Below are 14089 nucleotides of genomic sequence, written 5' to 3'. Positions count from 1 at the left end.
CGCTCTGTAGGCTGTCGACAAACAGTGAAAGCAATTCTACGTACACTCTGTGTCGAAGGCCTAATTTTTAACCCCTTTCCCTTCCTACCCTTCAATATCTATACTAATATAATAAAGCGTAAACATACTACTTCGTTATATAGGATGTCAGCAATCACTGAATATTTTTGAATACTTTACAATACGACACGTTTTAGGCCATATATTTTCACGCTATTCAACTTAGGGAGTAAATAATTTGGTAAAAACTGTCACGCGGGAAAGGGACAGAAACTACAAGCTGACATCGAAGAAGTAAGATTGCTGGTAACGGTGTCCTCTTTATGAGAATTCCCTCCTTTTTTAAAAAGTAGTAAACAACGCATCGAAATTGCGGTAGTCTGTGCTCCAAACGTTTCGCTATTTTGGCGAATTCATATGGCCGCTTACTCATTTGCTCTCTTATTACATAAAAAGCATACTAATATTTGTATCATTCATTTAAATTATTTATAGTATTAGTTTATTTTACCTTCTAATGAATATTCTCTTGACAAATCCATCATTTCACTATTTTTCCCGTCTTGAGTTGCGCTATTATGAAAAAATTAACATTTTAAAATATTTTTCATGATGTTTTAAATAAATTACATCATTAACCGTGTCAAATGTAACTTGTAATTAATCTTTTAATTTGGCGTTAGTCGCATAATTAGATTAAATGTATTGTAATTTTAGATGGAATGAAATGAAAGAAATCAAACAGGACTAAATTTAATAAATCGAATGAAATGGATTGAAATGAAAGAAAACTTTTACAAGATCATATATTTATTACAAGTGAAAAGTATAACTTGATACTTACCCTAGTACGAAATAATCCAAACCAGACAATCTGATCTCAACATCTTCTAATAACACCCTAACTAATATTTCACCTTCAGTACCTTTGACGGATTTCAAAAGCTCTTCCACTGCTGGTTTAAATCTATAAGAAATTTAATCACTTCAGTAAAAAAATCATTGATACCTAAACATACTCAGAGTTAATTAATTGTTATATCGCTTAGGGATCGTCTATTACACAAGAGATTTTTGATTATCAGAAACATTTTTTTTTAATAATTATACACTATAGGCTATATATTTTCACGCAAATTAATTTAGCGGGCGAATAACTTGAAAAAGCCATACGAGAATGGATCAAAAACTACAAGCTAGTGATAAAGCAACATTGCTTGGTAACGACAAGCCTTCTTTGTCATTTATGTATTCAAGTTTTACAAAACGCAAACAAGAATCATTTTTACAATTTAATTTAGATGAAACCTCAAGGAAACAGCTAATCTAAATGTAAACGTAGAAATTATAATTAATTAATAATGCTAATTAATATTTAATCAATTTTATTACATTAATTAATAATATTGGTATATGTAAAAAATCTAAAGACAAGATTGGATAAAGTTAAGGATGTGTACATTAGAGGAAGTTGGAAAGTAGCGCCAGTGGTGGAGAAATTGAGAAGCAAAAGGTTAGCGTGGTATGGACATATTATGCGACGAAATGATGGGGACATAAACCAGAAAGTGTTGAGATTGAATGTGGATGGCTACAAAGGAAGAGGAAGACCGAAGAAAGTATGGATGGATTGTGTGAAGGAAGATATGCTTAAGAAAGGAGTGGATTCAGATATGACGGCTGATAGAGATGTATGGAAGAGCAGCACATACTGTGCCGACCCTCCATAAGGGATAAGGGCAAGTGGATGATATGTAAAAAATCTACCTAAATGGTGTTTTCGATTAATTATAAAACGATTAATTACACTCACCCTTCAGTATGACAGCATTCATCGATAAACAACCTACAAACTTGTATCACAAATGGTGTGGTATCACCGACGTGTGATACCATCTGCAGTAACAAGGGTGTCAATGCGGCAGGAAGAATACTGCTGACTGATTGTAAGTATTTCAGGAGTTGCAGTATTAATGCTGACGCTGCATCACCTGTCTGGAATTGCAGTTTTATGATACTTCAGGTTTTAATACCTAAATAACACATTTAAACTAACCTGAGCTTAAAACCAAAAATCTTAACTAAATCTGATAAATGAATATATTTGAAAACATTGGGAAATTAGTAGAAAATAATTAGAAAGGAAGACGAAACTAATGACACCCTTATTGGTCAAAATTTGTTTAGTACTTTAGTCTGTAGACTGTTGCAATGAAGTCATATATCATATAAATATAAATGCGAATGTTACGATGGATGGATGTTTGTCAGCGTCTGTAGCCTAAACGGCTGAACGAATCTCCATGAAATTAGGCACAGGTTTAGAGCATAGTCTGGAAGAACACATAGGCTACTTTTTATCCCGGGAATAGTTACGGTTCCTGTAGGATTCATTAATTTAGTTTTTTTTTAATGTTTACTCGATCATTCTGCAAGTTCAACATATCTTATTGAAATTTGTCACAGATATAAAACAAAGTCTGGAGTACACATGGGATAAGCTTCATCCCCGAGAAATGTCCGGTTCCCGAGGAATACGTAGCTTTTTATTATTTATATAGTACATATCTTTTCTAATACCACGCAGACGAAGTCGCGGGTAACAGCTAGTTCATACATACTTACATACGCGTGAAATTACACTCTGTCGGGTATTTATTGTGTGCAATTTATATTTACCTTACAAAACTGCAACAAAGTGTCTAAAACGTCATCAACGGTTTTCGTTTCAACAGTTGGATCTAAATGGAAATGAAATCACATTAAAAAAACGGTTATGTACAGTCGAGGAATCTGTCAGTGTTCCAGCTTAAAAGCTACAATCGTTTGAACATTTTGAAACACGCGGAACAAAAATATAACGCAGTTTAATGTGTACAAAAAAGTCGGTTAGTAATACACGACTTTTTTATTATTATTATCCTATCGTTTCTTAACTCACTGTTACATAATTAGTCATTTTTAACCAAAGTTCCTAACAGTGGTAGAGCCCGCTTTAACATCTCCGCACTGTGGGACCGGCTCGCCTCCAGTAATACCACGACCACACAGAAAACAGGCGTGAAGTGGAAGCAATTCCGTGTTTTGTCTGATGAGTGTGGTGCCGGAGGCCTAATTTTAATCCCCTTCCCTTTTTACCCTTTTCTTAAGAGCAAAGGATGGAAAGGAAAGGTGGATTTGATGATGGAGAAGACGCATAGGAAGGGGAAATGTCCTTTTTATGTGCGTCTCCTCCGTCAATGAAGAGTAGACAACACATCTGCAATTGCGGATGATTGCGGACAGCGGTCGCTTATCATTTCGGTGGATTCAGGTGGCCGCTTGCGAGTTTGCCACCTTATATTATAAAAAAAAGAAGGGAAAATAATAAAAAGATACTAGGCGTGTATCATGAACCGACGTTTTTCGTATACATTTATAAGCATTGTATTGATTTTTGTTTTATGTCTCGTTTTAAAATGTTCAAACGATTGTAGCTTTAAACAACACCGTCAATTTCCCCGATTGTACATAGAACTTTGCCTTTTGTAAGAAAGCTACGTAAAGCAATAAATTACCTTCATTTTGTATATCAATATTCTGAGTTATATCTTTTGAAGTCGTAGGAAACCTGAAAAGAATAAAAAAGTTTTTCTTGGACAATAATCTATACTTATAAAAAGGAATTTGGATTTTTGGACTTTCGTATATATTGAAATAACTCAAAAGCTACTGGATTCATTTCAAATTCTTGCACCATTAAAAATGTACATTATTACTAAGTAACATAGGCTACATATTTACTATATTTTTAATTTCACGCGAGCAAAGTCGCGAGCAACAGCTAGTTTTTGATAATGACAATACAATTTGTAATGTCTTAAGGCCGGTATACACGTCCGAGTAATCAACAGGTCCTGAATTCGAATCCCGTATCAATGTGATTGTCGAATTTTCATAGTTATTTATTTATTTAACTCATGTATGATATATTATTAATTAATATATTTACAATTGACAAAAAACACTAGATCTACTTATAACATGACCTAATACCGGCTACGTGTGCGCGCACCCAATGGCCTGATGATGATGATGCATACCGGTGAAGAAATTCAAAGATATGTGTGACGTCACAGTGCAGTTAACTGTCCTAGTCACCCTTAGGGTAGACTCCCCTTCAGTGGGGACGTATGAGTTGGTGATGGTGATGATATTGTGTATAGAAAACTAATGTTACTTACTCTTTAATAATGTGTTCTGTGATCAGGTTTCGTTTTAAAGCTTCAGTATCTCTTATGTCTTTAAAGAACATATAGAGAAGGGCTGTGAGGCAGTTCGTAGATTTACAATCACCATAAACAACAGGCAAATAAACGCTGATAATAAAACTCTCACAGAATCTGTATTAAAAAGTAAAAAAAAATAACTACCATCATATAACTCACAGTTAAACGTAATAAGGCACGTTTTTTACTTTACTTTTTTGTAAAATAAAGATAACATCGCGATCTAATAAAACCCTAACGCCATCTATGAATTCAAGATTGAAACACATAAAACAATTTTAACACATTTCCACATACAAACTTGATATAAATAATTGCAATAGTACTTCAACCTTAAGCGTTAAACGCAATTAAAGAAGTTTTTTTTTGGCTTAATTTTGATAAAAAATGATAACATCGCGATCTAACACGATCTCAACGCCATCTATGAATTCAAGGTTGAAACACATTTAACAATTTCACCACATTTCCATAAACATAAAAGATACATCTATCGACTTTTTATTTATTTACCATTTAGTATTTTATTTTTTTTATATAACGTAACATAGTTACTATTAACGTACAATAGATGGCGTTAAACACAAAAAAACCTACCTGGTTGTAACTTCAGTAGGGAGACATGAACTCACGGCGTCTCGCAGACCATCGTCAGATACCAGCTTCATGCCTAACGTGGCCAGAGCCACCTTCAACTCCTCATCCTGCAGTAGTGGACTGCTGAACCGAGCTGATCGTTTGGGAGGCGTTTCCAGATCATCAGTGAACAGACCTTAGAATAAATAACATAGAAGTCACGAATATATATGTACATACAAGCTTTTATCTGCGATTCCGACCGGGAGGAATTAAAAAAATAATAATTAGCCTATGTGTTCTTCCAGGCTATCTTTTACATCTATGCCAAATTTCATTGAGATCTGTTGAGTAGCTTAGGCTACAAACTCTTACAAACATCCATCTAAATTTTTGCATTTATAACATTAGTAAGATTTTTCCATGAACAGTTGTTTTTTGTGGCGGAACAACTCAAAAACTTATCCGTTTGCAAAAAACATTTTATTAATACAAAGCGTTGCTATCAACAAGTAAAATAGGTAGATATTTGTAAAAAAAAAACAATTTTTAGTAGATAAAAGTCATACATTATGCATCAAATAAAAATAATCTAGTGTTCAATTTTTTTTTTTAATTTAAGGTAACGCAAAAACTACTTCATAAAAGTACTAATTTAGTACAAAAACTTAAAAACTAGTATACTTACACTCAACAGCTGATCTTAGAACACCAAACGCCGCGTCTCGAACTTTCTTCACATCACTACGACAATGTTTCGCACTTTGCAGTACTAAGCCCCGCCCTACTATAGTCAAGCCACGCCCCATTCTTGTCAAACCACGCCCCACGAGTACTAAAGTAGCACTATCTCCCTCCTGCACTAATTTACACACTTCCTTGCTTAAAAACAACGATTTCACGTCATCTGAATATTTCTCTTTTATTGTTAGAGATAGTATTTCTAAACATTTCGTTTTGCTTTCTTCCACCATTTTCGGTAGAAGTTTTATTATACTCCTAAAACATAAAAAAAAAAATACCTATAACGTTAACAAGAATAAAGTCCGCGTGGAATTTAAAAAAAACAAAAGTGACTAGTCTATGTGTTCTTCCAGACTACCCTCTACATCTATAGCAAATTTCATCCAAATCCGTTCAGCAGTTTAGGCTACAAACTCTAACAAACATCCATCCATCCATTTATAATATTAGTAAGATTAATTACAAGCTTATAATAAATTTGGGGGCACACAAAAGCAAAATGTAACCACTGGTGTAGACGATAGTCAGAAAACAAAGCGTTTAATTCCACGTAGAGTCGCGGTCGAAAGCTGGTTTGCAACTTGCAGAATGATCGAGTAAACATTAAAAAACTTAATGAATCCCACGGGAACCGTAACTATTCCCGGGATAAAAAGTAGCCTATGTGTTCTTCCAGGCTATGCTCTAAACCTGTGCCAAATTTCATGAAGATCCGTTCAGCCGTTTAGGCTACAAACGCTAACAAACATCCATCCATCCATCCAGCCATCCATCCATCCATCCATCCATCCATCCATCCATCCATCCATCCATCCATCCATCCATCCATCCATCCAACCATCCATCCATCCCTCCATCCATCCATCCATCCATCCATCCATCCATCCATCCATCCATCCATCCATCCATCCATCCATCCATCCATCCATCCATCCATCCATCCATCTAAACTTTCGCATTTATAATATTAGTAAGATTCTTACCTGAACAATTCAACATCAGAAATATCTGCATTCTCTCTTACAGCAAATAAAACTATATCTACATAATCTTTTATATTATTTTTATATTTATTTAAAACTTTTCTAAACGTATTTAAATTTTCAATTCTATCATTTGCGGGTATTTTAAGACATCTTGCAAAAAGAAATGCTATATCTTTCTGTTTTATTGTTTGTGTGTCTTTTGATTCCAGTTTCTTCACCAATTCTAATATTAACCCTCGTATATATATCTTTTTCGTCAAAGTTTTCAATATTGATATATATATTTTGGCTAACTCTTCATTTTTGACTGGAAAAAACGTTTATTTTAGTGTTTTTTCCTTAAAAATGTGTACAAACTTCAATAACTAGCTATAATATTCCCGTCTGTCAGCTACCCTTCAGTGAAAGTTCGGTCGAAATCGGCTCAGCGGCCGGAGATTAAGCGGAACAAACAGACAGACAGACAGACAAAAATAAATTTTCGTTATCAGCAACGCAAATACATCACATTCCCAAAATTTGGAATTTTTCTTTTGATATTACAGACACTCCAATTTTATTATATCTTTATTATAATAAAGCGTAAACACACACTTCTTTGTTGCCTAAGATGTCAGCAATAATAGCATATTTTAGAATAATTATTTCTTTAATAAAAAGCCCTACACTTACGTCACGCTTTATTCTATATTTTCCCGCCATTAAACTTACGGGGTAAATATTTTGGATAAAAACCCTAAAGTGGAAAAGAGACCATAAGTTGCTGCCAACATCAAGGAAGCAAGATTGCTAAGGTTTGACATGTCATGTCATTTTGACATTTGCTATTAATAATTTGACAAATGTAAACAATAAAATAAAAATATTCATAAATTCATGCGGATGAAGCCGCACGAGAACAGCTAGTGTATAGATATATATTACCATGAACACATTCACTCAAACAAGACCATTCGATTTCTAACGGTTCAAAAGTTTCCAGAATTAAATTCATCTTCTGCATTAGAATGGTTACAATCTTCTTATTCCTTCTGTTCTGTATCACAGTTTCTACTAACTTCTTTAGTATTATATTAACTTTGTTTATAGTATCGGGTTTAAAATCTTTCTGTCCCCAGTAAATGACTAAATCTATCTGAAAAATTACAATAGTCCAAATAAATAAGACAGAATACAACTCAAGAGTTCTATTGCTGTATACTAGTATTTGACTAAACTATCGCACAACTGTTTAGTCTCGCTTTGATTTCTATGAGCTTATATGGAACACTTTGATTTTTAGTTGTACAACTAAACAGTTGACAATCACACAACGGTGTGAGATATTTTAGTTGTGCGACAGTTTGGTTGTGCGATAGTTTAGTTGTGCGATAGTTTAGTTGTGCGATAGTTTAATCGTGCGATAGTTTAGTTGTGCGATAGTTTATTTGTGCGATAGTTTAGTCGTGCGATAGTTTAGTCACAGGTGCACGCTGTAATAATAAAAGATGTACTTACAACGTCAATATGTAAACTGTTAAGATGATCACCAGAAGTTTGTACTACCATAGTAAGCAACGCCGGGCTTAATGTACTAGCGTGTACCTTCAAATCCTCCCTACAGTTGCATATTGCCTAAAAAAAATATTATACCTTAGTATTTGTAGTCGATATCAGGAAGTACTAATTAGGTTTAAAAAATATATTTATAACTAGCTATCGCCCGCGACTCCGTCCACGTGGAGTTCAAAAAAACAAAAGTTAGTAGCCAATGTGTTCTTCCGGACTATACTCTACGTGTATGCCAAGTTTCATCGAGATCCGTTGAGCCATTTAGGCTACAAACTCTAACAAACATCCATGCATCTAAACTTTCGCAATTACAATATTAGTACGATAGTATGAAGTATGATGTCATACTTGATGGATGTTAGTTAGAGTTTGTAGCCTAAACAGCTGAACGAATTTCATTTTTTTTATAACATAAGTTGGCAAACGAGCAAGCGGCCACCTGTATCCGCCAAAATGGTGAAGCGACCACTGCACACAGACATCCGCAATTGCAGATGCGCTGCCTACCCTATCCGATGGAGGAGACGCACATAAAGAGGATATTTCCTCTTCCTATGCATCTCCACCGGTAAATCCACTTCCTCTTGCCATCCTCTCCTTATAAGAAAAGAGTGGTAAAGAGAAAGGGACTTAAGTTAGGCCTCCGGCACCACACTCATCAGACGAAACACGGAATTGCTTCCATTTGACGCCTGTCTTGTGTAGTCGTGGTATTGCTGGGGGCGAGCCCTGCAGTGCTAAGATGTTAAAGCGGGCACTACCACTGTTAAAATGAATGTCAATGAAATGTGGTATAAATGTAGAGGATAGTCTGGAAGAATAGGCTACACTTTTTGTTTAAATTCACGCGGACGGAGTCGCTAAAGCTATTATAATCTTATCTCGTTAGTTACCTGTGCTAATAGCCACTTGGCGTTCTTATATGTGTTTGTGGTCAATGTGGTGAGTGTTGTGGTCAACCATGTGGTATGTGGTAAACTAGTTGCTCTGCTTAGCGACATCGTTAAAATGCCAGCACAAGGATGTTGGTTAATTACATTCTCCGGTATACATAACTCTTGGCATTCCTGGAAGTACTACGAGGGGTAAAATTTTATGTAACTCTTTTCATCCACTCTTTATAATTTGTCTAAATAAGATAAATTAGTTTGATTATCGCATATGTAGTATCGTTCTATTTGTATGAAGGTAAATGCCGTACTTTATAGACAGGTATCGTAGTGACGAAACACGCAGCGAATTATGAACTATCGATATTCGGTTTAAATAATTATCGAACACAGCTGAAATTATTATTTTCGTATTAACTAATTTAGAGGATAATTAAATAATAATAATAAAGAAATCCAATTCGATTACGTACGGCTGTAGTAGTAACAAGCATTACCTTTCGGATAAAAAAAGCATTATCCAAATCGGTCCACTAGCGGCGGAATTATGCCGTAACACACATAAAAAAACATACAGACGAATTGAGTACCTCCTTCTTTTGGGAAGTCGGTCAATAATAAACATTTATTTACTGTCATTATTTGTAATGGTTCTGCAGGTCATTATTAATTTGAGAAAACAGTGTTTGTTTCATTCAAAAGTTATAACTATGAATCTATCGATTCCAACTTCTATAAGAATAAAAATCTAAAATCGAAACTATAGTTTATCTAAATAAGATAGATTGGTTTGACTATTCATTACAAATTTAGTAGGGATGGGTTGTGTAAAATCGGTCATGAATCTTATCGATTTTCGATTTTCATTGTTAATACTAGAATTATCCTCTAAATCAGTTAATAAGAAAATAATAATTTTAGTTGAGTTCGATAATTATTTTGTTGTTCGTCACTACGATATCTGTCTAAGTATGGCATTTGCCTTCATACAAATTGAATTCGATACCTCATATGCTATAATCAAAGATAGATTAGCTATCTTATTTAGACAAAGTATAAATGAAAACATATACATATTTATATAAGCATGTTACTTTCAACGAAAAGGGTTACATTTTTATATGAAAACAGTAATCTTACCTGGTCATCCTGAATCAGACCCTCGTCGAACTCTCCAGGGTTTTCAGAGAGCGTGCGAAGATATGTCCTAGCTGTAGAACTTGAGGCAGAAGTTAACAGACCACTGCTTTCTTCCAGTTTCACGCCCGCGTATTGATGCATTGTACGTTTTTGCTAAAAAAAATTATTTTTAACAAATATGATCGGTAGTTTTTTTTTATAACATAAGGTGGCAAACGAGCAAACGGCCACATAAATCCGCCAAAATGGCGAAGCGACTGCCCATAGACATCCGCAATTACAGATGCGTTGCCTACCCTTATCCGACGGAGGAGGAGACGCACATATAGAGGATATATCCCCTTCCTGTGCATCTCCTCCACAAACAAATCCACTTCCCCTTCCTATCCTCTCCTTTTAAGAAAAGGGTGGTAAAGAGAAAGGGACTTAAATTAGGCCTCCGGCACCACACTCATCAGACGAAACACGGAATTGCTTCCACTTCACGCCTGTTCTCTGTATGGTCGTGGTATTACACCGGGCGTACCGGCCCATTCGTGCTCAGATGTTAAAGCGGACACTTCCACTGTTAGGTAGTAACTACAAACAACTAACTTATAAAAAACTATGTATACAGTAGGGTTGTAACGGAACTCCGCTTCTGCATTCGCAAGTGCGGAACTTCCGCAAGAAATGTTAACTCCGTATCTGGTTCCTGCTACGTTATTTCTTATGCGGAGTTATAACGGAGGTTAATTTACGTCTTTTTTCGTATTATGTATCGTTTATGCGGCTCTCGCGGGCGAGCCAGGTCAACTAACTATAATTGTTATCTATACTATTATAATAAAGCGTAAACACACACTTTGTTGCCTAACATGTCAGCAATTCCAGCATATTTTTGAATAATTCTTTTTGTAATAAAAAGCCTTACAGTTACGTCATGCTTAAGACTTTGTAATTTCACGCCATTAAACATAGGGGGTTAATATTTTGGATAAAAACCCTAATATGGGAAAGAGACCATAAGTTGCTGCCAACATCAAGGAAGTAAGGTTGCCATGGTTTGTCATGTCATGTCATTTTGACATTTGCTACTGATAATTTGACAAATGTAAACAATAAAATAAAATTTTCATAATTTCATGAGGATGAAGCCGCACGGGAACAGCTAGTAATTAATAAAAAACCATGTCTTAGATAGCTGTTGCTCGCGATTTTGTCCAGGTGAAATTAAAAAAATAATAAAAACACATAGGCTATGTTACTCAGTAACAACGTAGCCAATATACCAATTTTAATGGTGAAAGAATTTTTGAATTCTACCCAGTAGTTTTTGAGTTATTTCAATACATACAAAAATACAAATCATTCCTCTAGAAAAATTCAAAAATACAGTACATAGTTAGATAGTCTGGCAAAGAATGTGCCTACAACTTACCCAGGACTCGACTAGAGGCAGTTGGTACTCCAAGTAAGGGTCTACTATTCTGCACCAGGTCTTAACATCGAAGACCAGGGAATAGAACTTAGGATCTGAAGGTTGTCTACACCATATCGCTGATACCAAACTATTGTAATTTTCACAATAGAATAACCTATTTTGTAGGGAATAGAGTTCAAAATTGTATGATTACAGCTAAATATTACGTATGTTAAGAATATATATATTTTTTTTATATAATACGAGGTGGCAAACGAGCACGCGGCTACCTGCATCCACCGAAATGGAAAGCGACCGCTGCCCATAAACATCCGCAATTGTAGATGCGTTGCCTACCCTTATTGACGGAGGAGGAGACGCACATAAAGAGGACATTTCCCCTTCCTATGCATCTCCTTCACCGTCCAATCCACTTTTTCCTCCCATCGTTTCCTCTTAAGAAAAGGGTGGAAAGGAAAAGGGACTAAAATTAGGCCTCCGGCACCACACTCATCAGATGAAACGCGGAATTGGTTCCACTTCACGCCTGTTTTCTGTGTGGCCGTGGTATTACACCGGGCAAGCCGGCCCATTCGTTCAAAGATGTTAAAGCGGGCTCTACCACTGTTAGAGGAAATTTGAAAATAACGCCAGTGGTGGAGAAATTTAGAAGCAAAAGGTTAGCGTGGTATGAACATTTCGACGAGATGGGGACATAAACCAGATATTGTTAAGATTGGATGGCTACAAAGGTAGAAGACAGAAGAAAGTATGGATGTATTGTGTGAAAGAGGGTGTGATATTTGGACTAAAAAATATAGCCTATGTTGCTCACTAGTTTTGTTGACCCAGTAGTTTTTGAGTCATTACAATACATACAAAAATACAAATCTTTCCTCTTTATAATCATACTAATATTATAAATAGATGGATGGATGTTTGTTAGAGTTTGTAGCCTAAACGGCTAAACACATTTCGATAAAATTTGGCATAGACGTAGAGAATAGTCTGGAACACATAGGGTACTCAGTTTTGTTTAAACTCCACGCGGACGAAGTCGTGGGCGAAAGATAGTATTAGCATAGATATAACAATGAAGCATAAAAAGAGGGGTCAGTATGTTAAATAGCTATTTTAATTAAGTATTTAACTCACAAACAATTCTTTGTAATGCTATCAAAACCTAAATTCGGAATCTTGACGCGTCTATTTTGTACAAGGTCTACGCATAACATTGACAGAGTTTTCGTCAAATAAAACACCTCTGTTCCTACTTCATCTGTCATTTGACTGTAAAGTAACGATTTGGGTGATTCTATATGCGAACGAGGGACCTGGAATAAAACATCATTTTTGGATTGGAACAGAAATTAAATCTCACTAAAATATACCCTATGTTATTCACTGATAACGTAACTTTTTGGTAAAAGAATTTTTGATATTGCGTCAGTAGTTTTTGAGTTACTTTACGACTTTACTTTTGAAATTGCCCCGGTAGTTTACGAGTTACAATACAAAACTACAAATCTATCCCCTTTATAAAACAGTAGAACCTCAATAACTCAAACCTTAGTAACTTACAAACCTCTATAAATTTAAAAGAAAATATGTTCCCTTCTCATCAGAGCCCAAAACCTCTACAACATAGACCCTTGATAACTTAAAACCTCTCTAAAAAATAGACAAGAAAGTTGGATTATTGCCAACCGTCACCCCACTCTGTCCCCTCGTGGTAACAGATGAGAATAAAAAGTTTCATCCGTCCCACTACCCACCACGACGAGGGGACGGTTTTAAGCTCATAAGAATCAACGCGAGAGTAAACAGTTGTGCGATAGTTTAGTCAAACGCTTATTACTTACCATTTCAATACAAACTCTGAGTAAGACAAGAGCTCGTATGTAATTGTAAACCACTATTTGACATGTAAAAGAGCTATTATATACGGATAAAGTCTTTTTTAGTACTAAAAGAAGATCTTTTAGCTTTAAAGAGAAAAATTCCTCGCAAACTGCTGCTGTTGAATTTCTGAAAGAATATCATATAATGAACTATTGGGGTATTTGACGGTGTTACTAAATAGTACAGTTTTAAAGTTTTTAATATATCTGTACCAGAGACATCTATACTATTATAATAAAGCGTAAACACACACTTCTTTGTTGCCTAAGATGTCAGCAATTACACCATATTTTTCAACAATCCTGGCGTCACGCTTTAGGCTATATATTTCATGCCATTAAACTTATGGGGTAAATATTTTGGATAAAAACCCTAATGTGGGAAAGAGACCATAAGTTGCTGCCAACATCAAGAAAGAAAGATTGCTAAGGTTTGTCATGTCATGTCATTTTGACATTTGCAATTGATAATTTGACAAATGTAAACAATAAAATAAAGTTTTTACAATTTCATGCGGATGAAGCACGCACGGGAACAGCTAGTTAAAATATATATAATGTCAAAATGTCATGACACGACAAACTTTAGCATTCTTGCTTCCTTGATGTTGGCAGCAACTTATGGTCTCTT

General features: G+C 35.3%; 1 protein-coding gene across 3 annotated transcripts in view; it reads right to left on the bottom strand.

The window, feature by feature from the left end:
- LOC106107610 overlaps positions 1 to 14089 on the bottom strand; it is a 50429-nt gene that overhangs the window by 15779 nt on the left and 20561 nt on the right. For 2 of the 3 annotated variants that reach the window (XM_013288511.1, XM_013288513.1), the window contains exons 24-39: positions 13420 to 13585; positions 12713 to 12891; positions 11576 to 11732; positions 10156 to 10308; positions 9019 to 9201; positions 8072 to 8188; positions 7499 to 7709; positions 6572 to 6881; positions 5533 to 5843; positions 4866 to 5040; positions 4224 to 4382; positions 3558 to 3610; positions 2680 to 2741; positions 1814 to 1995; positions 845 to 967; positions 512 to 573 (exon numbers count right to left, since the gene is read on the bottom strand). In XM_013288511.1, coding sequence (XP_013143965.1) covers positions 512 to 573; positions 845 to 967; positions 1814 to 1995; positions 2680 to 2741; positions 3558 to 3610; positions 4224 to 4382; positions 4866 to 5040; positions 5533 to 5843; positions 6572 to 6881; positions 7499 to 7709; positions 8072 to 8188; positions 9019 to 9201; positions 10156 to 10308; positions 11576 to 11732; positions 12713 to 12891; positions 13420 to 13585 — 2603 coding nt within the window. The remainder of the gene's footprint in view (positions 1 to 511; positions 574 to 844; positions 968 to 1813; positions 1996 to 2679; positions 2742 to 3557; positions 3611 to 4223; positions 4383 to 4865; positions 5041 to 5532; positions 5844 to 6571; positions 6882 to 7498; positions 7710 to 8071; positions 8189 to 9018; positions 9202 to 10155; positions 10309 to 11575; positions 11733 to 12712; positions 12892 to 13419; positions 13586 to 14089) is intronic. The other variant, XM_013288512.1, reaches the window with a different exon arrangement.

The sequence above is a fragment of the Papilio polytes genome, unplaced genomic scaffold (assembly GCF_000836215.1).
Source record: "Papilio polytes unplaced genomic scaffold, Ppol_1.0 DF821956.1, whole genome shotgun sequence".
NCBI classification, from domain to species: Eukaryota; Metazoa; Arthropoda; class Insecta; order Lepidoptera; family Papilionidae; genus Papilio; species Papilio polytes.
Note: the sequence above shows the minus strand (reverse complement) of the source record. Positions and strands in the feature narration are given on the sequence as shown.